Below are 25,727 nucleotides of genomic sequence, written 5' to 3' on the forward strand. Positions count from 1 at the left end.
CTACTACCCATTCTGCTTTCGTGTTGTGGGGTGATGGCAGCTGAAATAGGCAGGAGAAGCAGGCAAGGCTAGGGAAGAACCAGAAGGCAGAACAAACCCTGTTGCTGGAGGACAACAAGCTGGGAAGTTACCTTGGGGAGAAACGTGCTCCAAGCAAGCAAGAGAGACCAATGGTGGGACACAAACTGGGGTGGCCAATCTCTGGGTTCCTCTCCCACAGAGGCCACCTCTAGGATCCCTCTGGCCACCCCTCTTCCCATGCCCCAGCAGGATGAGCCAGACACAGACCCCTCAAGACAAAGCACCATGAGTATTTTGTCCGTCGCTTCTGGGCAGGAGGGGAAGCATGTGACCCCAGCACCCAGACCTCACTCGCCCGTGTGCCACGAGCTTGGAAGCCACATAGTGAACGTGGGTTCCATCTTGGACCATTAACTCTACCAACCAATTAGGGTAAAGATATTAGCTGGAAAGTCATTTAAAACTTGACATATGGAAAGTAACACAGATCTATTATGGAGCAGGATACGCTTGTTCGTGTAACTGTTTAAAAGAAAAGATATGAGGGGGCTTCCCTGGTGGCGTAGTGGTTGGGAGTCCGCCTGCTGATGCAGGGGACACGGGTTCGTGCCCCGGTCCGGGAAGATCCCACATGCCACGGAGTGGCTGGGCCGGTGAGCCATGGCCGCTGAGCCTGCGCGTCCAGAGCTTGTGCTCCGCAACGGGAGGGACCACAACAGTGAGAGGCCCGCGTACCGCAAAAAAAAAAAAAAAAGAAAGAAAGAAAAAAAGGAAAAGATATGAGATTTAAGAGTGTGGTCCCTCTTTGGGGTCACATGATTACAATGGGATTGACTTGTTTAGAACAACGCCAGACAGGGACCCCCTTAAAAGAAGGAAATAAGGGGAACCCCACCATACCTATGCTCTCCCCACAGCCCTACTGCAAGAAGCCTTTGGGTCAGCAAGGGAGGTGGTTGAGGCCCATTTAGCCCACCAGGAAACTGAGGTCCAGGGAGTTGAAGACCATGTCCCAGGGTGAGGGGGGACAAGTGGAAGAGACGCTGATAAACTCTGATTCTGGAGCAATCTTGCTGGCCTCTCCCCACAGCCCTGTTCGGACTGTGACATTCTTCTCCCTGGGCAGAGATGAGGAAGCTGATGTGAGGTGGCAGCCACTTCCCTAAAGCCAAAGAGACAGGCAGAAGCTGCCACCAGCCCAGTGGTTCCTTCACGGAGGCCTTTACCCACCTTCCTCACCCAGTGGCTCCCAAGACCTGATTTTTCTGGCTGTTCCTGGGCAGCTATCACCCCTACTCACATGTCAGACCCAATGCCAATGTTTCCCTGGCACACAGGTCAGATCTCACCCCTAATCCCTGGCCGGGGCACAGGGGAGGGGAGGGGAGAAGCTTGGGCTTTCCCATCCCTTTTCCTTACCTCCAGCCATCCTACAGGGGCCTCTTGTACTTCCTGAGACCTCCCTCACCCTCATTAGATCTGATAGAGCTTGAATTATTCAGAAGCTAAGGAGGTGGTGGGCGGTGGGGGCGGGGGGCGCGTCTGGCCAAGGAGGTCCAGAATTCCCTTCCCAGCCTGGTGACCCAGGGGGACTGAGCACAGGCTCCTAGAATGGGGACAGAGGCTGGAAGATGCAGCCAGACTCCTGGATTCCTGCCAGGCCTGGCTCCAAGAACAGGAAGCCAGGGTCCAACTCATAACGAGGTGGCACCTCCTGGGCCCCACTCATCCATGGAGACTGAAGCAGGGACTGAGGGCTCCCAACCCAAACTGGAAAGTCCGGTGGGCCAGCTCTGGGCTCTCAGGAGAGGCCCTCTAACTTCTGTCCATAGCCGTACCACCCACAAAGAGACAGTGTTGTTACAGCCATGGTACTGCTAGGGCCACCAGGAAGCCATGACAGGGCCCTCAAGGCAGACCCCGCTTTGAGGACAATGGACAAGAGTTTGGGGTCAGATCTAGGTCAGGGTCAGGCTTCCGTTGAAGGTCGAATTCAGTCTGGGGTTGGGATTGGGGTTTAGTCTGTAACTTGGACCTGTCCAGTGACTGGGCCTTGCTTGGCACCGTGCTCCTGGAGTCCGTGGATGACAAGGAGGCTGTGGATGAGGGTGACGGGTCCCCCTCCCTGTCTCTGTTCCCCAGGGCGGCTGGGAAGTCGGGCTGCAGCAGGAGGAGTGTGACTATATGCAGATGATCGAGGTACAGCACAGCCAGTGCCTGAAGGAGGCCCAGCTGGAGAATGAAACATCAGGTGAGGCCCCCAGTGGCAAGAAGGACCCCCCAAGGAGCCCCCCTCCCTCACACTGTGAGCCCAGATCCACTCTCAGGTCGAGGCTGCCCAGCTGCAGGGCCATCAGATCAAATAGCAGCACCCGCTGGTCTTCACTCCCCAATCCTGTGCTCCCCGCATTTGGCTCAGCAGCCCTGGGGTGAGAACGGAAGGAAGTAGATGGCTTCCTTCAAAAGCTGCAGCCTGAGCCAGACTCAGAAGGGTGGGCAGGATTGGGAGAAGCAGAGAGACTGGCAAGTTGGGAGGCACCAAGGCCTACTGCCCGTGGCAGGTGGGGAGTGGCTATGGAGTTCGAGCCTCCCTGTGAGGGAGGGGGAGGGCTGGAGCAGTGGGGAGCCCAGAGCAGCTCTGGGCCTCCCTCCCAGAGGTCACCTCCCCGAGGCCGAGCTTACAGTTACCTAGCAGCCTGGCTCAGGAGCAGGGAGCATCTTTCTTCCTGGCTCCCCAGTGCCCCCATCTCCCTGAGGCTGGCAGTTATGCACCCGGTCCTGGGCCCCTCCTCCTGGGCCCTGCCGCCCAGGCTCTCTGCCTCCTGTAGAGGCAGTGAGTGTGTGTATAGCATCACGGATGGCCTCTGCCTCTCCCAGCTCTCAAGGAGGGATGGCCCCTTGTCTCCCAGGGCCCTGAGACTGCGGCCTGGGTAGAGGGGTGGCCGGACCTGCCTGCTGCCTATGCCCCAACGCCCCGCCAGGACAGGGGGGCAGGACCAAGCTGCAGACAGGCCTCAGAAAGGCTTCACAGTGGGATCCGGGATCATGCGCAGCCCAGAGAGGCCCAGACCCCAGACTATAGGCCCCACTATAGCACCTCCTAGGCCCCAAGGGCAGGCCACCCTCGTGATCCCAATGAGGTCATTGCTGGCACGGGGTGCATGGCAGGTGCCAACACCCTGTCACCAGGCAGCTGGCCCGAGATCCAGAGGAGGGCATGTATGGGTCTGTGGACGGCGAGTCTGCCCATGACCTTGTGAGAGGCTCTGCACATGTTCACGCACATCCAGCTGTGTGCTCCTGGCCCCTGTCTGCCTAGGGCTATGGCTGTGCCTCTGGGGTGTGTAGCTTCGTGACGGACTCTGAGTGTCTTTGTGTGTTGGAGGCATGTGTCTGTGTAAGCCTGGACCTGCCTGGATATATCTGCCTGGTGTGCTGTGTGTGTGTGTGTGTGTTGAGTGTCTGTGGCACGCTCAGTCATGTCTGTACATGTGTGTCTGTGAGTTGTGTGTGTCTCTCTGTGCCTGTGTTTGCTTGTGTCTGGATTTTCCATGTCCAAGTAAGTGTACATGTATGTATATCTGTGTGTGTGTTTGTGAGTCTGTGTGCCTGGTAGTGCTTGTCAGTGTGCGTGTCTCTCTGTGCACACACGTCTATAAAACGACAAGCAGTGCCCCCCCACACCTCGCCATCCCCCACCCCAGGCTGGGCTTTCTTTCCTGTTGAGGTGGCAGCCCCCAGTGGGCATGCTCAGCCAGCCTGGGCCCTGGGTCTGTGGGCCTGATGACGTGTGCGGTGGGACCTCAGTGGCCTCCCTGGGGCAGACGCACAGGGAATGCTCCCGGGCCCAGCTCACAACCACAGGCCCTCCAGGCGCCCAGCGTTTTCTTGGCTGTCACCCCCCCTCAGCTTCCCGACCCTGCTGTCTCCAGCAGGACGCCTCCCTGACCACGTGCCCCCTACCGACCCCTCTTCCCTGGCTCCCCCGCTGCCTGCTGGCCTGCACCCCAGCACAGTTCACAGCCCAGGCCTGGTGGTGCTGAGATTCCTTGAGGCCAAGCGTGGCCGCCCTGAGGACAGAGCCCAGCCTCCCTCCCCTCTGTGCCACTTCTGGTGAAGCTGAACTCAGGGCCAGAGACCCGGCTCTGAATCCACTCCTGATCTGGACCGCCGCTGGAGATCCAGAGAGCCTGAAGCCTGGCAAGGACCCAAACACAATAGCTGGCCTGCAAGACAGGGTGTGCCCAGCATTGTCAGGGCTGTACACAGTCCAGCCATGCAAGATTCCTGGAAATGGCACTGAGCCCTTCAGACCAGGCAGAGGGCAAGAGGTTTGCTGGAGATGGAGCGTGTGAACAGGCTGTCCCCCTCGCCAGCGAAGTGACCTGGGGCTAGTTACATAATTGCTCTGTGCCTCAGTTGCTCATCTGTAGAATGGGAGGGGGTTAAATAAGTTACTTAGGTAAAGAGGATAGAACAGTGTCTCCCATATATAAAGGCTACATAAATGTTTGCTGATGATATTACGAACAGGGTCTTAAATCACTAGCAGGATTGGACTGGCCTGAAGAGCAGCTACCTGGCCTCCAGAGATGCTGGCACAGGCGACTCAGGATAGGATGAGCGGTAGCGGATGAGGTCCCCAAGGCAGGGAGGCTGTGCACTCTGACCAGGCCACGGAGATCCAGGCATTCTCAGCCTTCAGCTGCAGGTGCCACCTGGCCACCACAGCCCCAGAAGGCACCCCTCCCCGCTGTCAGCTCACTTTAGCATTCAGGGGCCCGAGGCTCTTCCCCAAGTGGGGATGTCCCTCCACCTCCTATTCCCAGGCCCCCTTCTTGGGAACTTGGGAACCTTCGGACCTGGGCTGGGCTGGGCTGGGTTTGGCCCAGCTGGAGTTGACTTTAGCTCAGGGGTTGGGTTTCCTGAGTAAATCTATGGGACTGGCAGGGTTGCAAAGAGACAATTAAACCTCCCTCCGGGGATGGCATCCAGAGGAGTCCTTGTTCCTCAGGGCCACCCAGACCCTGAACAGGCAAAACCGTGGCATTTGCATCTGCCTATTAAAGTGGACCCCTAGAGACCCCTAGGGGGTCTGTGCATCTGTCACCAGCCAGGCCTTCAAGGCTAATAGGTACACAGTGGAGAGAGCTCAGCCTGCGATGCAGGGCTTTCTCCAAACCCACTCCCTATTCACCACCCCTGTCACAATTCACAGTGTGACTGGGTTGGAGGCATCTGTGTTGTATGTGAGTTTTATGAAGACTCCTCAAGAACTAGCTAAATCCCCATATACCCATCACCCTGTCATACCCAAGAGCTCCTTTTTACAACAAATATTTTCTAATGCCTCCCTTACTATTATAAAATGAAATTTAGGACACACAGTTTTTTTAATGATGTTCTAGTTATAACGTAAAACAAAAATAAAGACATGTATAATAAAATAAATATGTGTGCTGGAATACTATGTGTACGTTCCAGCACAATCACACCAAAAGATAAGAAGACATAGTCTAAAGGTTGTACCTATAAATATAAATTCTGGGAGTGTGAGAGCTTTAAACATAGATTGATATATATGCTGGTTGCATCACCGACCCAGGTTCACGGCAGCACTGTCGTAGGTGATTTTCCAAAACATTGAACAGCTCTTAGGGAGAACAACTCTTAGAGCACAACGAAGCCCAGTCTTCTCTTCCTTTACTTGGCAGTTGCATTCCTGGAAAACTCGTATTGTCAAACCCGTACAATAAGTACCTTGTGTTTATATGTAAAATGGAATAAGAGTCTAGCCTCTGGTCATTACCAAAGGTCTTCATCTATGCAAACGCCCAGCAACTCATTTGAAAGTCCCAAACGCTACACAATTCATCGCTGTGCAGGACCATGCAGGATACCTGCCTGGCATCCCTGTCGCCTGCCCATTGAATGCCGGGGAAGGCCCCCCTAGTCTCTGCAGCAAACAAAACCCCACCACTGTTTGAAACACACAGGGGGCGCTCTGTCTCTCACCAAGGACCATGGGGCTGTACTTAATGCCTCCTTCTCCCGCTTCCCTGTACAGCCTGGGCAGGGCTGTGCCTCCCCTCTCAGACTGGAGGCTCCTCAAGGTGGGAGCCTGGAGGAGGAAGAAAAGAATGGGTGCCTGTGGGCTCAGGCCCCAAGGCTGGAGGCACCTGGTGGCCACGCTGACCCATGTGTCCTCTGCCTTCACCCCACAGGCTGCAGTAAGATGTGGGACAACCTCACCTGCTGGCCAGCCACCCCTCGGGGCCAGGTGGTCGTCTTGGCCTGCCCTCTCATCTTTAAACTCTTCTCCCCCATTCAAGGTAAGAACCCTGGGTTGAAGGGCAGGAGCTTGGTGGCAGGAGTAGAGCCGGCTGGAGTGGGGACTCACCTCTCAAGGAAGTGAGAAGGCAAAGGAGGTGCTCAAAGAGGCTGGAGCAATCAGGGGAGGCTTCCTGGAAGAGGTTGCACTGACATTAGTTCTCTGAAGGACTCATGGGATTTGATTAGTTCTTCACAGAAAGATAAGCATGTGGGAAGGTCTCACTAAATATTTGCTCAGCAATTGATAACTGATTGACTGATAGTTATGGCTGCCATGTTCCCACTGTTTTGGGCTGGCCGTGAATGAGTCTTTCACTTCTCGGAGGCAATGACCTTTCAGACTTTACGAAACTGACCTTTCTTACACACCTTGTCATGTTCTGCTTAAGTGAATGTTCACATATAAGGCAGAAAAGAAAAGCGGGAACCTCTTTAGGAAGTGGGCTGTCTTGCTACCAGCAATTAAAGATGACACAGTAAGTCATCCTTTCATTCAGTGAGTGTTCATTAAACACCTACTATCTTGACTGGCACGGAGCTAGACAAGCACAGTGGGGGGCAGAGGGGTAAAATGCTCTGTCCTCGGGGAGCTCACGTTCTAGTTGGAGAGGCGTTTAGCAAGAAAACAAATGCATGTATTATCAATGATAAGCGGTGCTGGGAGAGAGAAGAGAGGGAAACAACCTAAGGCAGGCGTCATGGCGGCCTCTCCGAGGAGGTGATACTGCAGCTGCGGTCTGACGACCTGGGCTGGGAAAGAGCCGCAAAGATCCTGGCAGGGGGATCGCTCAGAGGATCAACAGCCCATGGGATGAGCCCTGAGGAAGCTCAGTGGAGGCCAATGTGGCTAGAGCAGTGAGCCCAGGGGAGGGAGGAGAGGAAAGAGATAGGTGGGCAGAGGCCAGACCACGCAGGCCTTGAGGACTGACAGGACTTGGGCTTTTCCTAAGTTCACTGAGAAGCCACTGCAGGGGTTAAGCAGGCGACAGAAACAGTCCAGTTTGGGTTTTTAACTGATAACTGGTTTCTGTGATAAGAGAGGATTCTAGGAGTACAAATAGGAAGACCCAACCCCAAGGCAGACGAGAGATGATGATGGTTTGGACTCGGGTGGAGAGCAGGGCAGAGGAGGGAAGCGGGAAGGTGTGGTGGAGGGGGGATAGGACTCGAGTGTGCCCCGCTCAGGTATGGGTTTGATAAGCTGGGAGAGGACAGAGGGAGGAGCAGGGCTGGGGTGGGAAGGGTTGGTGATGAATGGGACCTAGATAAGGGCTCAGAGGATGAGCAGAAAGTCTCTCACTCCAGGTGGCCTTTGCCCCTCTGGACCTATTTCCCTATTTGTAAAGTGGGAACGGGAGATGGACCAGATGGTCTCTTTGGAGCAAGCCAGTTGCGCTCCCCAGTGCCCCGTGTTGTGACCTCAGCAGTGAAGGAGAGATCCGGATGCCCTCCCTGAGGGTCAGCCACAGGTGTGCCGTATTCCAGGCCAGCGCCCACCTAGCCCAGCCCTCTTCCAGGGGGACCCAGCACCTGGGCAGACAGGAGATGAGCTCCTCTGGCAGCTCTCATAATGCTCCCTTCAGCAGAGCCTGGCAACCAGCCTTTCCTGGGATCCCTGGAAGCGCCTGCTAATTGCATTCCTCCTGAGGCTCTTCCTTCCGTCCCTGCTGGAATTGTAAAGGCAGATCCTTCACTGGAGAACCTGGAGTCCAGCCCACCATCTGGCTAACCCCAAGGCTGCCAGCCTCAGGGGGGCCCACACCAAGCCTTTTGGCAGATGAGAGAAAGGCAGCCCTTCCTCAGGTGGATTCAGCATCTCACCAGAACCTACCTAGTGACAAGCTGAATATGAAGTACACTTTAGCCCCCAGTGTTCATCAGCCAGATGCCCTTGTTGTGCAGTGAACAACCTGTCTAGCTATACTTGGCAACCTTAGCCTCTGAAAATGATGGCAAGAAATAGGAGACTGGGCTAGGGGCTGAATATGTAAAGGAAAGAGGCTGTGTTTTCCTGGGCAACTAGATGAAGAAGGTGTGAGCCTCAATTCCAAAGAGGAAAGTTTGCATGTAAGGGAAGTGTGGGATAGGAGTGATGGCAACCCCAACTCCTGCCCGTCTGGGTAACAGGACTGGGGAAGGAGCGTCTTCCCTGGAAGGGTTGGAAGGGACCTGGTTCTACAGGGAAAGCTGACGAGAGTTAAAAGACGTCATTTGGCCAGGCTGGGTAAAGAACCTGGGAAGGAGGGGTGGCCAGACAAAGATTGCTCACCAAGGCACCAAAACGTTTGTGGAGGTCTAGTCCTTTTTTTTTTCAATTTATTTATTTTCTGTTGGAGTATTGTTGCTTTACAATGTTGTTAGTTTCTGCTGTACAGCAAGGTGAATCAGTTACACATATACACATATCCCCTCTTTTTTGGATTTCCTTCCCATTAAGGTCACCACAGAGCACTGGGTAGAGTTCCCGGTGCCGTACAGTCGGTTCTCATTAGTTATCTGTTTTATACATAGTAGTGTATATATGTCAATCCCAGTCTCCCAACTGTGGAGGTCTAGTCCTTTTATTTGTGGTCTGCATGTCTTTCACCTGTGGTGTTTTTGCCATTAAATATTTGAAGAGACTTTTTTTAAGAGTAAAAAGTAGGAGGGCTATTTTGATAAGAAGACACCACGTCTATATTACCTGTGTCTATGGGGTCTGTGGGACACCTCCTCCCCGCAGCATCACGTGAAGCTGTAGATAAGGAGGTCTTGTCAACCTAAGATGTCTGCCCTGGTTGGCTAGGGTGGGCCGCCATTGACAGGATTTCAGCAAGAGAGTGCCACGATCAGGTCTAGATTTTAGAACAACCCTCCAGGATTCAGGGTGCGGAGTGGGTTGGAGGGGCAGGAAAACAGGGAGACCCATCAGGAGGCTCCTACCTAATCCAGGGGAGATGAGACTGTCGGTGCTGGTGTCGAGGAAAGAGAAGCTGGGGCAGGACTGGTGACTGATGGGGGAGAGGAGAGAGGTGAGTGGGGAGAAAATGACCCCCGATTTCTAGCCCCAGTCACTGAGTAGGGCTTTTCACGTGGAGAACTGAGGGAGGAGAGGGGGCGGGGTGGCGGTGACTTCTTTTTTGAGACATGACAAACAGGAGGAGACTGGGAGAACGTGGAGTGGCCCTCCCAGCACAGGGTTAAACTCCCTTGCCCTTTCTCGTGCCTTCTATATCCCCCTCTACACACACAGGGTCTGTTGGTTCCCCAGCCCAGACCGGGGAAGAGACTGTTGGCTGATCCTCAGGGTCCCATGGTGACTTCTACTGAGATCGTCTCAAGAGCAGTTCCCTTGGAGACCTGGGCTTCAGTCCCAGGCTCTTCAAAGAGGCCACCCAGCCCTGAAGATGACCCACTATCCCCTGCCCTCCCTTGCTCTCTGGGCAATCAGGGCTCCAAGGCACAAAGTCCCCCTTCAGCCGCTGCTGGGAGCCCAAAAAGATGTGGAGTCAGGCTGACCTCGGTCTGCATCCCAGGCCTGCTGCTTCTTTGCTGTGTGACCATGGGCAAGTCACCCAACCTCTCTCACCCTTGGCATCCCCCCTTTTAATAGGACTATTGGTAACTCCTGATCACGAGCCTTAACACATTAATGTTTGCTCCCCACTGCTCCCACAGAAGGCATGTGAAGCTGCTGTGTAGACACTGATGGGTCACCCAGGCTCGCTAGCTTAATTCATGATAATCCCAGGTGTCCACTATGTCATGGGCCTGGCCTCATCGAGCCCTGGACCCTCCAGCCAGTGGGGAACCCAAAGCCTGAGCTTTAGTGTCCCTGCTTTAAGGCTGGCTGATTTGGCCTTGTCCCCTTTTTCCTACTTGTCCCAGTCTGGTGGGGACAGTCCCCCAAGAATCAGCTCCTGGGAAGGGGCATGGCCCCCGGGCCCCCAGTGAGCTCCTGAGATCTGGGGCTGAGGGGGGCCTGCAGTTTGATCAGTGGCTGCTTGAAGCCTCCAGGCCGGCCCACCCTCTGCTGCAACGGGAGAAAGCTGAGGGGGTGAGGAGGGGCGGTGTGCAGAGGGGCAGTGTGAGGATTTTTCTCAAGCCCTGGGAGCCTCCTGTGGCAGTGCGGTTGGGAGGCCTGTGCAGAAATGGGCCACCAGGGCAAGAAACTGGCCCAGCCTAGGGTCCCTTCCTCAGCAAAGTCCTTCCTGCCACCCCTGGGACCTCCCAGTGGAAAGAGACCCAACGGGCTGCTCCTTCCTGGGCACCCCCTACCCCTAGTTGTCCCTCACTTCCTCATCCATAATGTAGGGTGACAAGAACCTCTTTCAAATGGTGGCCAGGAGGATTTACAGAAATAGGGAATAGGGAATCACCTGGGATGTTCTGAGCACACGGCAAGGTTTGGAAATTTTAAACATATGCACAGCGACCCTCCCTGAGCTCAGGATGGCTTGACGCCTCCTACAGCTCTGCCCCTGGACACCTGAAACAAGTCCTCAGTCACCTCAGTGCAGATGAGGGCCAAGGTTACCTGGGAAGACTATGGGACCACACCTGCTCTACCCTGTCCTATGTATGTGGCCTTGAGCAAGTGACCAGCCTCTTGGAGCCTTACTTCTCAACTGTGAAATGGGGTTACTTTCCCTCTGGATGGTTGAGGGGCTTCAAAAAGATAATATGCCTGAAGTGCTCTGTGCAGTGTACCTGGGAAAAGTTCTCAAAACGTGCATTGTGGTGATGGTGATGGTGATGCTCGTGCTGGTGCTGCTGGAGGTGCTGATGGTGGTGGTGCAGGTGAGAAAGGAGCTAGACAGCAAGGATGTCAGGACCCATCTTCTCTCTCAGCTCTTCTTCATCGCCTCACCTTCTCTCTTTCCCTCCTTTTCTCTCCCCTCCCCCTTCTTCCTCATCCTCTTACCGCCTCCTCCTCCTACCTGTTCTCTCTCCCCTCATCCTCCCTCCCTCCCTCTCCTTTCCTTCTTCCTCCTTCCTCCTTCTCCTTTCCTCTCCCACAACAAGCCTGGCAGGAAGGCTGTGTCCTGGACTCAGTGCCTCTGTAATGAATCCTGGGATGGGGGCAGCGAGCTCTTCTCTGGCTCACCCATTTTCTATTCAGCCTCTCCCCTCCCTGGCGAGTGGGGAGCCTTGGGGTCACCCCTCACCTCACATGGCCCCTCAGTGGTCCTGCCCCTTTGCTGCAGCCCTGGTCCTCCGGGGATAGCGGACAGTGCCGCTGTCCTGGAACCCCAGCCTTAGTGGTTCAGCCCCGAGATTCTGCAGCTCAATTATTCTTGTACTTGCCTTTGCCTGGGCAGGTGCCCCTTCCCCGTGTGTGAGGACTTCACACCTGCACCCTTATCAGAGGTCCTCCGACGCCCACCCACCTCCTGCCTCACCTTTGGTCCCTCTCCAGCAGCACATCTGACCCCCCCCAGCCCCCAGGGGTGGGAGGAAACCCAGACCTGTAGGCCCAGGCAGGCTGACCCAGGAGGACAGGGCAGGCCTGGGCCCCTTGCCACAGCCAGAAGGCTGCTGTCTGTACCTACAGGACAGACAAAGGAAGCGTCTGCCACCCCAGCATCCATGGCCCTGTGACAGGGGTCAGCATTCAGCTCATGACAAGGGTCAGGGATCATTCCACGCCAAGGATCCAGGCTGCTTGTGACAAGGATCGGAGTTTAAATTGCGCCTGGGGTCAGGTTCAGACACGACAAGGGGCAGGAATGTCTGCTCTGGCTGTCATCTGTGTTGGTGCGTCCCCTGGCCGCCCTGGAGGTGCTTCTCCCTGCCCCAGGCTGCCCCGTGATGCCCTGGGTGTCCAGGTCGGAACAGCTGGAGCCTGATGCCGCAGGGGGTGGTGAGAGTAGGGCTGAGCACAGAGACAGCCAGGCCCCATGCCTACTCCTCCGACCTACCCACTCCCGGCCTCAACCTCTCTCCTCTCTGCCCCTGCCCTCCACCCAGGCCGCAACGTGAGCCGCAGCTGCACTGATGAGGGCTGGACACCCCTGGAGCCTGGTCCTTACCCCGTTGCCTGTGGCTTGGATGACAACGCATCGAGTTTGGATGAGGTGGGCCTCAGTGCACCCCCCACACACACGCTAGGGTAGCTGGGCCTTCTAGCTCCTTCCACTCTCTCCCACCAAGGGGCACAGTTGCCTTCAATGTTGGAGCCAGGACTCCCAGGATCTGCCCTCCTCAAGCCTCCTCCCTCTCCAGGCCCACATTCCCAGGGGCACATCCCCTGGCTCCCCTGACAGGGTCCAGGAGGGGGCTTCCAGGAGGATGACTCACAGCATCAAAGCAGAAGCAGCACCCCCAGGCCAGGCCACCCCACTCCCTTGTGGGAGCCTTGATCCAGCCCTGGCAGGGCCGACAGAGCCCCTCCCACCTGTCACATGCAGAAGAGAAACTGAGGTGCGGATCCTGGAAGGAACCAGCCTCAGATACCCAGGAGCCAATCAGGGGCAGGGACAGGAACAGGACCATTGTCCTCAGTCCCAGGATGGGGATCTGCCCTGGAGCAGGTGAAGCATAGTTGGTCTCTGTAAGGATGTGGGGCCAGGAGCCAGGGAAGGATATTGATGGGGAGGCTGGAGTATAACTGAAGTCCTGAGCTAGGAGCCCCTCGCTGCTTTGGTGGGTGAATGTAGTCCGTCTGTGATGACCTCTGTCCCACCCCCAAAGCCCTTCACAGACAAGGCTTTCACTCCTCCCAAGAGGGCAGCAATTTCCTCAGAGGCCTTAAAAGCCCACCAGATCCCCGGGCAGGATCCTTCTTGACCACTGGCCTCTGTTCCAGCAGGGTGTGGAAGGTGGGGAGGAAGGAGGGGCTGCCCAGTGACCATGGCTCTGCGTGTGTGTCCATGGGGAGGGGCCAGCAGGAAGCCCTTGGTGTCCAGCTTTGTCCCTCCTCCCCATAAAGGCCAGATTGCCCTCCTCCTGCTAAATCCAGCCTCTGAGAGTCCCAAATGGGAAATTACCCTCCCCCTAGCGTCTTCTTTACCATTGTCCATTCCTGGCCACTTGGCGAGAGGGCCTCATGTGGGGGGTCTGAAGGGCAAGCAGTCTTGTGCTTGAGGATGCCAAGCCCAGAGCTGGCCCAGAAGCAGGCCACTCGGGCTGCTGAGAAGGGCCCCAGGGACAGGCCAAGGAAAAGCTGGACACGTGACTGAAGAATGAATGGATGGACCAATGGGTCGTGTGAGGTCTTCGCTCCTTCCCCCACTGACATTTCCCTTGTGAAGGAGCAGAGAAAGGGCATTCAACCCCCGCCCCACCCTGGGAAGCAGTCCTGTCTCGTCTGTGGAAACCAGGGAGGAAGGGGCTCTGGGAACTGGAAGGGGCCACTCCGCTACTCCTGGGAGCCCTGGGCCTCAGCCTCCTCATCTGCCAAGGCAGGGATGGGAGGCAGGATGTATAGGGCACCCCACCTCTGCCAACACCCCCTAGGTGAGTCCCCCCACCCCCGCCCAAGATCCTCACCCACCTCCCTCTAGCAGCAGCAGACAATGTTCTACAGTTCTGTGAAGACTGGCTACACCGTCGGCTACAGCCTATCCCTCGCCACCCTCCTGGTCGCCACTGCCATCCTGAGCCTGTTCAGGTGAGGACCAGCTCCTGCAGCAGGTCTCAAAGCAGACCAGCCAGGTCACTCTTCACCCAGGCATGCTCTGACCCCTCCACTGTCAGCTCCCAGGCAGCACACAGTCCTGCCCCAGCACCCCCGCCAGGCCAGCCTCCCCTAGAGACAGCAGGGTGCTCGAAGTGTTCACCTGTGTCAGCCTCATCCCTCACAGGATGCCCTGTACCCAGGGATAGGGCACCAGAGGGCGGGGCCTGTGCCCTGGAATGAGGCACCTGCAAGCCAGGCTGCACACATGGGTAGGATACCTGGGGACAGGGCCCCCCTTCGGGGTAGGGTCTGCATTCAGAGGCTACAAGCCCTACCCTTCCTCAGAGCACTGGATGTGTTGGTTGGGGTGGGGGTCTGAGGCCCCTTCGGCCTCCCAGATCTGGCCACCTCCCACAGGAAGCTCCACTGCACGCGGAACTACATCCACATGCATCTCTTCATATCCTTCATCCTGAGGGCCACCGCTGTCTTCATCAAAGACTTGGCCCTCTTCGACAGCGGGGAGTCGGACCACTGCTCCAAGGGCTCGGTGAGGACCCTCCCAGGCCCACCTCCCTGGCCCACCTCTGCCATCTCTCACCTGAATCTCCTCTCCTCCCTCTCCTCCCTCTCCTCCCTCCTGTCTCCCCTTTTCTCTCTCTCTCTCCCTTTCTCTCTCTCCCTCTCTCTTTCTCTCTCTCTCTCCAAAGATGGCCCCCCTCCGACCCTGCCTGCCAGCTCCTTGGATCCCACTTCCCTCCCAGCAGCAGGAGATGGTGCTGGGCCATCTGGGAGTTCACACACCTACTCCTGCCAATGAAAAACACCTCTCCTGGGTGCAAAGTGGTACACTTCGTGCCAGAGCCCACAGCCCCCTTCCCGCCTCTGCTGCTAATGTCCTATGTGACCTTAGGGAAATCTCTTCCTCAGTTTCCCCATTGTGCAAGGACATTCAAGCTTCCTTCCATCCCTCCTCTCTGCCATCTGCATACCATGGCTCTGCTCACCGTGCCCCCCTTCCTACTCCCCCCATTGCCTTCTGGAGCCAGTCCAAACCCACACAGCCGTCCTCCTCTTCTATCCTTCCCCTGCCCTCAGTCACTCTGGACCTTCCTAGGCAAGGGAGGTTAAGAGAGCATTTAAGGAATTCATCGCCCATCACTAAGGGGTCCATCTCCAGGTGATTCTGTGCTCAGGGCCCCCTCCCTGAGTGCCCCCTGAGCTGAGACAGAGAGCTCAAGACCAGCCCTGGCTTCCCATTCGTCCCCTGTGGTCAGTGACTTTTTGCCTCATGAGTGACCTCAGAGGCAGTGCATTATTTCAGGGGTCAGAAGTATCTTCTCCCCAGAGGGTGAAATTGAATCTCCCCAGGGAGTTCCCTGGCTGTCCAGTGGTTAGGACTCCACGTTCTCACTGCCAAGGCCCCAGGTTTGATCCCCGACCTGGGAACTGAGATCCCACAAGCCACGAGGTGTGGCCAAAAAAAAAAAAAAAAAATGACTTTCTCCGGAGAGTGATGGTGGTATCTCAGGCATCTCTACAAAGGGGAGGGAACACCCAGGGGAGCCACCCTGGCCATTCCCAGAGCGCCTCAGATGATCCCGCCTGGGAGTAGGGCTCAGACCTGTGCGGTGTGAGCCCTGGAGGCTGGGGAGCAGCCTGAAGCCTCCAGCGCACTTGTTGAGGATAATTGTGGAAATGAGCTTCCCGATTCATTAGCAGCTCTGTGAAGCTTTTCTAAGACAAGGAAAAGCACAGATAATTGTCCTATTAAAGAGCTGAGTTATTCTCGCTGTAAAGCAGATGAGGGAAGGTGGGGGAAAGAGATTGCCTGTAACAGGAGGGACTGAAGTAAGACCTGAGGAAGGACTTTCCAACCATCGGGAGAGGAGGGTAGGCTGCTCTCTGAGGGTGCCTCAAAGCAGAGGGCACAGGAGGAGTGAAAGCAGGGGGGCTTCCTGGAGGAGGGTGGCTTTAAGCTCTGGCTTACAGGTATCTGGGCTCAATCTGAAATGGCAGATAGTTTCTGGGAGAGGACAGATGGCCCAGAAGACCTTCTAATCATGCAAGCTGGGCTGCCCAGAGCCCCTGACTGCCCTGCCCAGGGGTCTCCCTAACTCCTCCATTGTCCTCACCTGCCTGGGGAAGCCCTTCTTCCTCTAGCTCCCCTGGTCCCCAGGAGGAATGATCATCCCTCCACTCTCCTCTTTTTCCTAACTTCTACTTCACCCTCCTCTTCCCTCTTCTCCGTCCCCATCTTTCCCCCAACAATTCCATCTAAACCCCACTCCACAGTCCACAGCCCATATCCCTACACTTTCAAGGGATTCTTGCTAATGCAAGCAAGAATTCTCCCTCATACGTCTTCCAGCTACCTTCAGTCATAATAGGAATAAGATAAATGAGTAGCGGAGATGGTAAGTGGATGGGTTGGTAGCTGGATGACTGAGTAAATAGTGTGTGGATGACTTAAGTGGAAGGATAGATGGATAAAGTAAGAAAAATTGGATAGATCATGGGTGGGGGTATATTGGTGGGTGGATGGATGAGCAGATCGATGGACAAGTGGACAAATGAATGGATGGATAGATGTCTAGGTGTGTGGGTTGGTAGTGGATGTCTAGTATGTGGATAGTAGATGAATGGAGAGATAGGTGAGTCTGTGGATGGACTGATAGATGGAAGATGATGGATGCAGATAGATAGTTAATGGTTGGATGCATGGATGGTAGATGGATAGATGGGTGAGTTGGCAGTGGATGTCTGGTGGGTGGGTGGGTAAGTAAATGGATAAATAGGTGGGTAGGTGGATGGTTGGATGGGTAGGTGGGTGGATAGATATATAGATAGGAAGATGAATAGATGATAAATTGATGGGTGGATAATTAAAATTGCAAGCTTATTCCAAAGCATCAGATGATCTAAAATTAGGGATAATGGGAAAACCACTGAGTATATTATTTCTAAGGGAATAATACAAAAATAACTAAGAGAGTAAGTTGGCTGTACTGCAGTCCTGTTTGTCACCCAAGACAGAGATGTGGGCAGGCAGGGACCCCTGCTAGCTCCACTGGGCCCCCCTCTTCTCCTCCCCCTGCAGGTGGGCTGTAAGGCTGCCGTGGTGTTATTCCAGTACTGTGTCATGGCCAACTTCTTCTGGCTGCTGGTGGAGGGCCTCTACCTGCACACCCTGCTCGCCGTCTCCTTCTTCTCCGAGAGGAAGTACTTCTGGGGGTACATATTCATCGGCTGGGGTATGGTACCAGGGAGGGCTGCCAGGCTGGGAACAAGGGGGCAAAGCCTGGGGAGCTCATTAGGGGGTGGGTACCAACCCAGCCTGCTGCCTTAGGTCTTGCTGGGCTGCAGATCCTGCCTGCAAGGCACTTGGCCATGGGTTGATAAAAGTCCTCCCATTGTCTGACCCCTGGGCAGGTGCCTTCTGGCTGCAGCTGCACCTCGAGCTGACCTGTGGAACAGACAGGTTCTCTGAGCATCCTTCCATTTCCCCTCCAGTCCTTGAAACACACAGGGCCACTGCTCATCTATACAGTGCCTCTGCCAAAATGAGAAAACGAGTCCCCTTTAGGCAGACACAGTCCCTCAGACATAGAGCTTCACCCCCTCGGTGAGGCATCTTTGCGCACTGAACTACCTATATATGCCACCATAGGTGGCCACGTTGGAAACCCACCCTTTTCTCTCCCTGCCTCTTCCTGGCTCTTCCTCCTTGATCTCCCCCTCTTCCTGCCACACTCTCTCCTCTTTCTCTCTCCTTTGGCCCTGACAGGGGTGCCCAGCACATTCACCATGGTGTGGACCATCATCAGAATCCATTTTGAGGATTACGGGTGAGCTGTCACCCCACGCCCTCCTCCTGGCTGCTGTCACTCGGGGCAGATCCCCCGGGTGGGATGAGGGGGACCAGGGAGTAACAGACTCTGGGCCAGTGGTCTCTGAAGGGTTTGGGGGCAGAGCCGGGGACAACAGGAGGACTGCTGACTCTCTCTGGCCGAGGACAATCTCTCTCATTCTCCCCCACCATACCCTGCCCAGATGCTGGGATACCATCATCTCCTCACTGTGGTGGATCATAAAGGCCCCCATCCTCGCCTCCATCTTGGTAAGGCCTCCTCCCACCACTTAGGGGTGGGGAGACAGGCCCGGAGTGGGTAGACAACGGACCAAGGTCCCACAGGAAATGCGTGTCTAGGTCAGAACTGAACCCTAGGCTTCCCAATGCCTAATGCAGGACTGTCCCCATCCCTTTCCCCACCAGTTCTTCCTCTAGAGTAGAGAAAGCAGATTGGGAGGCCCAGCCCTTAGGGATGTGAGGGAGAGTTCCTGGATGACTTTCCCAAAGCGGGAAGAGCTAGGGGAGAGGTAAGATGGATGGATAGCTGGGCCCTGGGGAAGAAGACAGGCCATCAGCCCAGGGGGCTGGACACCCTGCCTCCCCTCTCTGACCACCGGACCTCGGCCCCCACCCACCAGGTGAACTTCATCCTCTTTATTCGCATCATCATAATCCTGGTTCACAAACTGCGGGCCCCAGATGTCGGGAAGAGTGACAGCGGCCCATACTCGTGAGTATATGGGCCCAGGGCCCCGGCTCTCCCGGTATCCCCAGCCCCAGTCCACAAATCATCCCACATCCCCTGGAAGCCCCCCTCCCGCATCATCAGAAAGACACCTTGCTCTTGCCCACCTCTGCCCCCGTGGCCTGGCTCAGTGCACAAGTGTCCCCTGCCCAGTCCCACCCTCACCAAGCCCATGAGTCCCAGGTCTGCTTCTCCTACATGACTTACCTAGCAGGTGATCGGCCCTGCTGTGTATCTGCTGTCAAGCCAGGGAGCTCGAGAACACAGTAGATAACTTGTGTCCTGTTCACACCGTGTGCCCAGTCCCTGGCATGGGCCTGGCACAGAAAAGGGGCACAGTAGATGCCTGCCCCGGGGGAGCCCCCAGCCTACCAAGGAAATGGCCATATTCGGGACTCAGTCCTCCCTGAGCGTAGTAACGGCATCCACAAGTTACCTGCCAGGTGTGTGCAACGGGGTTTCCAAGCATCATCTCATTTCGTCTGTACAGCCTCCTCCAAATTGTCCCTATTTCACAGATGAGGAAACTGACACATACTCCCTCCTCCTCTAGGGTTTGGGAGCACATCGTCTTGGCAGGGGGAGGGCACGGTGTCTGTGGGACAGGGGTCATATCCTTGCTTGGAAAGGTGTGAGGGCTCTTCCTGTGCTTGGGGGGCCTGGAGAACAGGCAGGCTTTCATGAGAACAATAAGGCTGGAAGACAGAAATACAGAAACATGAATGGGGTGGCTGTGGGAGGGTGAGTCGGTCTGTATGCCCACAGATGGGAAGAGGAGATTGACTATCAGCACCGCACAGACAAGACAAACCTGGGGTGTCCCACAGGGGCCTTCCAGTCCTGTGATCTAGAATGTTCTCCTGGGCCTGGCTTCTCTCTGGGGAATCTGTGCTGTGGTTCTAAGATTCCTGGCTAGAATGTCACGAGCTGCTGGATTTAGGATTCTATTCTGGAATCCTGTGATTCTCTCTGATGAGACTAAGACTCCCGTTCAGTGACAGCACTTCCTCCCTCGGGGTGTGGAGGTGGAGCTTCCCTTCCAGTTTGAGAAAGGAAGGCCCTGCAGGGGTCTGCAGCCTGCCAGGGGGTAGCACATCAGGCCTGTGCCCCCTCCTCCTCAACTTTCCCTGTGGGGCCTGGTTTTCCCCAACATACGACTGCTCAAAAGGGCTTGAATCTGAGGCAAGGAGAGCTGGTCATCACCAGGTCCACGTGGGTGAGGTGGAAACTGAACAGCTGTCGGCATGCAGAAGGGGTGGGGGGAGTAGGAGATGGAGCTCCCCGAGGAGGGACTGTCAGCTCCCACTCTCCACCTCCCCACAAGCCTCCAATTTAAAGAAAGCCTCCATCTGTCAGCCTCAGGCGCGTGGGATAGGTTTGCAGTCAAGGAGCGGTGGGCAGTGCTCGGGATACTGGCGTGGCTGGGGACCAGGTCCAGGAAGGAGTGGGAGGGGCAAGGCCAGCTCCTCTGCCCCCAGTTTGCTGTGGGTCCTCGGGCTCAGGGCTAGGCCTACCTGGACTGACTGCCAAGGCAGGAGACACAGAGGCAGAGACACACTCACCCCTCAGACCTCCCCCAGCCAGGGAACCGTGGGTTCACACTGTCTGGACCAGCTATGAGGTCAAGTGGCTGGGAGGCCTGGAACAGGATGAACTCTGCTCCAAGGAAAGGGGCAGGTCATTAGAGTGACTGCGGACCCTGCTGAGCACACGTGGCCAGTGAAGGAGGAGCTAGTCCTCCAGAGAATTCTGGGGGTGCGTGTACTGGTGTGGGGAGCGGGGGCGGGGGGGCGGAAAGGGGCGTCATCCCAGAAAAGGTGGCAACTCCTGGGGAAGTAGATACAGCAGAGAAGCCAAAGACAGGGCTTTACTAGTTGACCCTGAGTCATCCTTGGTGACCAGGCACAAACTTGAGCACCCATCATCATCCCGAGTGGCCTTGGGCATCTGTGGTCAGCAGCCCAATTACAAAAACTTCTTCCCAAACGCCCTCATTTCCAGTGGAGTATTGGTCTCTCGTAAATGCACTGTATTTCATAGCACCCGAAGCGCTTCCAAGTTTACAGTGGGCCCCACTTCTATTACTTGACCATGTTGAGCATACACTTGCCCCATTGTACAGATTGGAGAAACTGAGACCAGGGGAAGGGAAACCAGGATCTCCTGTTGCTCAGGAGACTATCCCCGTTAGCGGCCAAAGAGCCTGAAATACCACTATTACACGTAATCCTTGGGATTCAGCCCTGGCCCTCCTTTATACTCTCTCCTCCAGAAAGTGAAAATAGAGGGGTTTCTCTCTCCTTGCAAGCTACATTTGCTAGGATCCTTTATCCACTGACTTCTAGTTAAATTTGACCAGTGGGAGGCTCTGGAAGGGTATTAGATAGGACAAAGGGGAGGGAAGCTACAGACTTTCTCTCATGGCTCCAGCATTGACTCTGGCATGGTCTCTGGCACTGACTGTATCTCTTTGTGGCTCAAGCTCATTCAAGAAGCCCTTCTCAGCATATTCCCATCTCATTCAAGGGACTCCTCCCATGTTGATTTTAGCACTTACTTAGTAAGGCCTCTACCGTCAGGATCCCAACCCTTTCCAGGTAGCCCTGTCCTTGGGTTCTGGTAAAGCCACCTCTTCCCTTTGTCCCTCCTTCACTGGAGCTGGAAGTCCAAGGGAGGAGGCCCAGCGGGCATGAGGTCATAGGCACTGCAGATATGGAACAGAAACAGTTGTGGACATAGGACTGATGGGAACCAACAGTCTATCCTCACACATCCTGGTCGCTGTCCCCGTCTTCTGTGCCCCGTGTGCCCACATGTGTGGACACCCATACCCACTGCCTGCCCCTCCCCTGCCCCCAGGAGGCTGGCCAAGTCCACCCTTCTGCTGATCCCCCTGTTTGGAGCGCACTACATCATGTTTGCCTTCTTCCCTGACAACTTTAAGGCTGAAGTGAAAATGGTCTTTGAGCTCGTCGTGGGGTCTTTCCAGGTATGAGCTGTGTACTTAAGGCTGCGTTCTTCTCCGGGCTTTAAGGGGGGAAATTCACCTGGGGCCTTGGCCTCTTGCCGCTAGATTCCAATCTTTTCATTGCAATAAGTATTTATTAAGCACCAACTGTATGTTTGGCCCTTTGTCTCACCAGGGGGACACAGGGGTGGGGCAGGGTTTGGGGCTCCCAGGGTCTGTCTACCTCACCTCTCCCGCTCCCTTCCTCCCCAGGGTTTTGTGGTGGCCATCCTCTACTGCTTCCTCAATGGCGAGGTAAGCCCCTCTCAGACCTTGGGGGTCAAGGAACAGAACTCTGGTAGCCCCAAGGTCCAGAACGCCTGACGGGATATGTGCAGAGCAAAGAAGAGTCAAACCTTGCTACTCCAAGTGTGGTCCTCAGACTAGTAAATCAGTGATGGCACCTAGGACCTTGTTTAAAATGCTGATTTCTGGGCCCACCCCAGGCCTGCTGACTCTGAATGAATCTGCTTTTAAGAAAACCTCAGGGGATTCATGTGCACATCAGAGTTTTAGAAGTGCTGTGTTAGGTGGCTGTGTGCAGAGTGAGTGGGGATGGGTGAAGTGAAGGCTGAGTCACTGTGGAGCCCTGGTTACAAAGCACAGAAGTCTATTTGGATGAGCTCAAGGTGAGCTGGAGGGCAGGGATCAGGAGATTGGGTCGCATACCTCTCCCTCCCTGGACTGAATTCTCTGATCCTCTCTGGCTCCCACCTCCCCCCACTCCAATCCCTTGATTTGACCTGGCCCCTAGGAGGTCCCATCTCCGCACTGCCCAAGGTAGCATCTGGCCTTTCAAGTTAGATTCCCCAAGAGGCTATGACTGTCTGGCTCACGCACCCTGGACGGAGTGCAGCCCAATCAGCAATGCAGGAGGCTTCATAGGGGCGGGCCTGACGACCCTCCCTTCTCCCAGGTGCAGGCAGAGCTGCGGCGGAAGTGGCGGCGCTGGCATCTGCAGGGCGTCTTGGGTTGGAACCCCAAATACCAGCACCCGTCAGCAGGCAGCAGCGGAGCCACGTGCAGCACGCAGGTCTCCATGCTGACCCGCGTCAGCCCCGGCGCGCGCCGCTCCTCCAGCTTCCAGGCCGAAGTCTCCCTGGTCTGACCGCCAGGTGCCCAGGCGGGTGGGCGGCCCCTCCCGGCCGCACCGCCCCCCACCCCGCGCGGCACCGGGGGCAGAGGCCTGCCAGGCGAGGTCAGCCCCAGCCCTGAGCTCGGAGGCTGCCCGGGCACCCCCAGCTCACTGTCCGGAAGCCGCTGCAGAACGCTGCCCTTGCGCCTGCCTGGGGAGACGACGCGGGAGAGCTGGGAGCTCCTACCTAGAAGATGCGGGGTGGAGTTCAGTCTTCAGACTCCGCCCCCAAAGGCCCCCTCTACCCATTAAGGACAAGAAATCTGCATACTCTCACCTGATTCCACCCCCTGGTAGATCTCACTACCCATCCGAGGAGGGCCACCGCCTTATCCCCTGACAATGCATGTGGGAACGTGGTGTGATCTGAGGGGACAAAGGTCTTGCCCCGAAAGGTCACCTGCCACCGCCACCTCGACAGTGCCTGAAGTTCCACCATTGCTGTCAGTTTCCTTTGGGTTAAGCATCACCATTCAGGCATCTCTCCAAAGCTGCGGTCCCCTCCCTCAGTGCCTCCTCATAGCTGCCAGCTCTTCAAGGTGAATGAGTTTTTCTGCCTCCGGCAGATGCGGTTGTCAACAAGGGGTTTTAGTTTGGGGAGGGCAGCTATCTTCATAGTCCCCACTAAAGTGGAGTCATCCCGGGATGAGTTTCAGGGGCTTGCCGCCAGCCCTACCAATCCTTGTGGGCTGTGGGAGCTGCCCCTGGCTGCCTACCTATGTGCCAACTATTAGGACCGGGCTCAGAGATGTACACTCTTGGGCCCCTTAATCCTCAGAGCAACCCAGCAAGGCGGGCACTACTGTCCCTATTTCACAGTGAGCCTCACAGAGAGCAGGTACCTCATCTTGTCACACAGACAGGATTTGAACTCAGATCTTGCTGATGGGAAAGTGAAAGCACAGACTCTTAACTGCTGCCTTTTATATATCGTAACAAGCTGGATCCTCTTGCTTATTTGTATCACCACTGATATTGTTATTACCGCCATCCCCCAAACCCCATTCCCACCCCACCCTCCCTGGAGTGTGGCTGAGGAGTCCTCCAGCCCATGTATCATCTGGACAAGAGCCTGGTGGTTGTCATGTCCGGTGTCCGCCCTGCACCCCTGTGGCCACACGGCTTCCTACTCACGCCCCAGCCAGAAGATCCCCTTGGGACTGCAAACAGGCTTGTGCAACAATAAACACTGGGTCGGATTCGCTTGGTTTTCCTGGTGGTTGGTGTTCCCATGCGGGCTAAAATGGAGACCAGCTTCCAACTTGCGGCCATGCCCCCCCACCCCCATTCCAAGGAGGGCTGGTCCAAGACATCACTGAAGCCAGGTGCCACTGCCCCTCTGGCTTCCATGTGAGGAACACACAGTTCTAAGGGCTTTCAACTCACATCTTGTTGAGTGGTACCCTCTCTCCTCTGAGGGTGGTGAAGTTATACCCCGTCCTCGTAGCGTCCTCCCACCCCCCGAATCCAACCAAGAAGAGAGAGTTCTATTCTTGGATCTATACAAAACAGCTGACAGAGCTGCCCTCAGTCCCAAAAAATGGTTACATGGGGGTACCTGCCCCCAAGGAGCACATGGGGTGTGAGATGACCATGTTGCCAAGAGGTGGCAGATAGAGGACAGAGCAGATGTCACCAAAACAGAAACAATACAGAATAGAATAGAATCGAAAGGTTTAGACACAGAGGCTGCAGGGTGAAGAAGATGACGCTGGTCAGCAAGGAATGGATTCAAAGCCACTGCTCCAGCTGACCTCCCTGGCTCCCCCTTCCTGCAAACTTCCTGCCTGGACCCGGCCCATCCACCACCGTGCCTGAAATCCCACCATGTCTGTGAGTCATGTCTGGGGAGAAGCAGAGTTATCAGCCAGGAGGGTAAAAAGTGAATAAAAGAGAGAGAGGCCCAAGACAGGGACAAAAAAGGGAGGACAGAAGTGGGGCCCCGCCTCGGAGGTCGCAGGAGGTGAAAAGCTCCCCACCCCCCAACCCCTGGGAGTGGGGAGCATTCAGGAATGGGGAGAAGGTGAGACGCTGTCCCTGGCCAGCAGAGGTCATGAGCAGACATCCCAGGCTGCCTACGGAGTGGAATAGGGGTGACCACGAGCAGAATTTCTCCTGCAGCCCCTCTTTCCTCCAGCTCCCCGGTCCCTCTCCTGCCTGTCCCGGCACAGACCAGACCAGCTCATCTCTATTGCCACCTGGTGGTGCCTCAAGGACATCACCAAGGTTGGCCTTAAGGGCCCAAATACCTGAGTGCAGGCCCCTCCCCAGGAGGCCAGTGGACACAGAGGGCAGGCCTCTCTCCTCAGCTCCATTTCAGAACGAGATACAAGAGAGAGGAAGTGGTGAGGACACAGGATTGATGACCCCAGGGACAGTTTGGGATTAAGGAGACCCAGGACCTGGCCCTCAGATCAAGGTCCCTGACCTTGTGGCAGTGAGTCCCGTCCCAGACCCAGCTATGACCCCAGGTGGAACCAGACCTCTGGTTGCCCACAGGCTAGGCCCTGACCCTTGACCAAGGCTGACCCCATACCCTGAGTGCAAAGCCCAGTTAACCCAGGTGGGCTCCCTCTGGGAAGACAAAGACAAGTAGCCCCTCACCATCCCGGCACAGACGGCCACCATGTGGATGACTCCTGCCACTCCAGGGGACAGGCTGCCCAAGGAGGGTGACCAGTCTGCCAGTAGAATGGATAGGGAGCACCTTCCCAGGTGAGGGGTAGTCCCTGAGGACTAGGTAGTAGTCTACAGATCCCAAGGGAGCATGAGAGATGCCAGGGACACCTGAATCAAGGTGAGCAGGTGCGGGGAGCCCTTTGCAGCAGGAATTCAGGGGGGACTTCTTAAATGAGGCCAAGGGGATGAGGGTGGGTTTGGGGCAGGCCACTCGGGCTGCTGAGAAGGGCCCCAGGGACAGACCAAGGAAAAGCTGCCAGTCCATCACCCAGGTGAGGGAGGCCCTGGTTTGGGACATGCTGAAGCTAATGTCTGTGGGGCATCTGGGGAGAAGTCCCAAGGCTGTTGGAAACT

At 56.0% G+C, this 25,727-nt stretch overlaps 1 protein-coding gene across 1 annotated transcript in view; it reads left to right on the plus strand.

Annotated features, from left to right (window-relative positions):
* The window catches only part of VIPR1 (vasoactive intestinal peptide receptor 1), a 32,766-nt gene extending 8,884 nt beyond the window's left edge, over positions 1-23,882 (plus strand). The window contains exons 2-13 of the mRNA XM_081246432.1: positions 2,164-2,272; positions 6,246-6,353; positions 12,304-12,410; positions 13,839-13,945; positions 14,372-14,504; positions 17,055-17,208; positions 17,742-17,802; positions 18,008-18,074; positions 18,446-18,537; positions 21,412-21,541; positions 21,773-21,814; positions 22,476-23,882. Of these exons, the coding sequence (XP_081102558.1) occupies positions 2,164-2,272; positions 6,246-6,353; positions 12,304-12,410; positions 13,839-13,945; positions 14,372-14,504; positions 17,055-17,208; positions 17,742-17,802; positions 18,008-18,074; positions 18,446-18,537; positions 21,412-21,541; positions 21,773-21,814; positions 22,476-22,667 (1,302 nt within the window). The 3' untranslated portion in view covers positions 22,668-23,882. The remainder of the gene's footprint in view (positions 1-2,163; positions 2,273-6,245; positions 6,354-12,303; positions 12,411-13,838; positions 13,946-14,371; positions 14,505-17,054; positions 17,209-17,741; positions 17,803-18,007; positions 18,075-18,445; positions 18,538-21,411; positions 21,542-21,772; positions 21,815-22,475) is intronic.
* Positions 23,883-25,727: the final 1,845 nt, after the last annotated feature.

The sequence above is a fragment of the Mesoplodon bidens genome (assembly GCF_964165515.1).
Source record: "Mesoplodon bidens genome assembly, chromosome: 10".
Lineage (NCBI taxonomy): Eukaryota > Metazoa > Chordata > Mammalia > Artiodactyla > Ziphiidae > Mesoplodon > Mesoplodon bidens.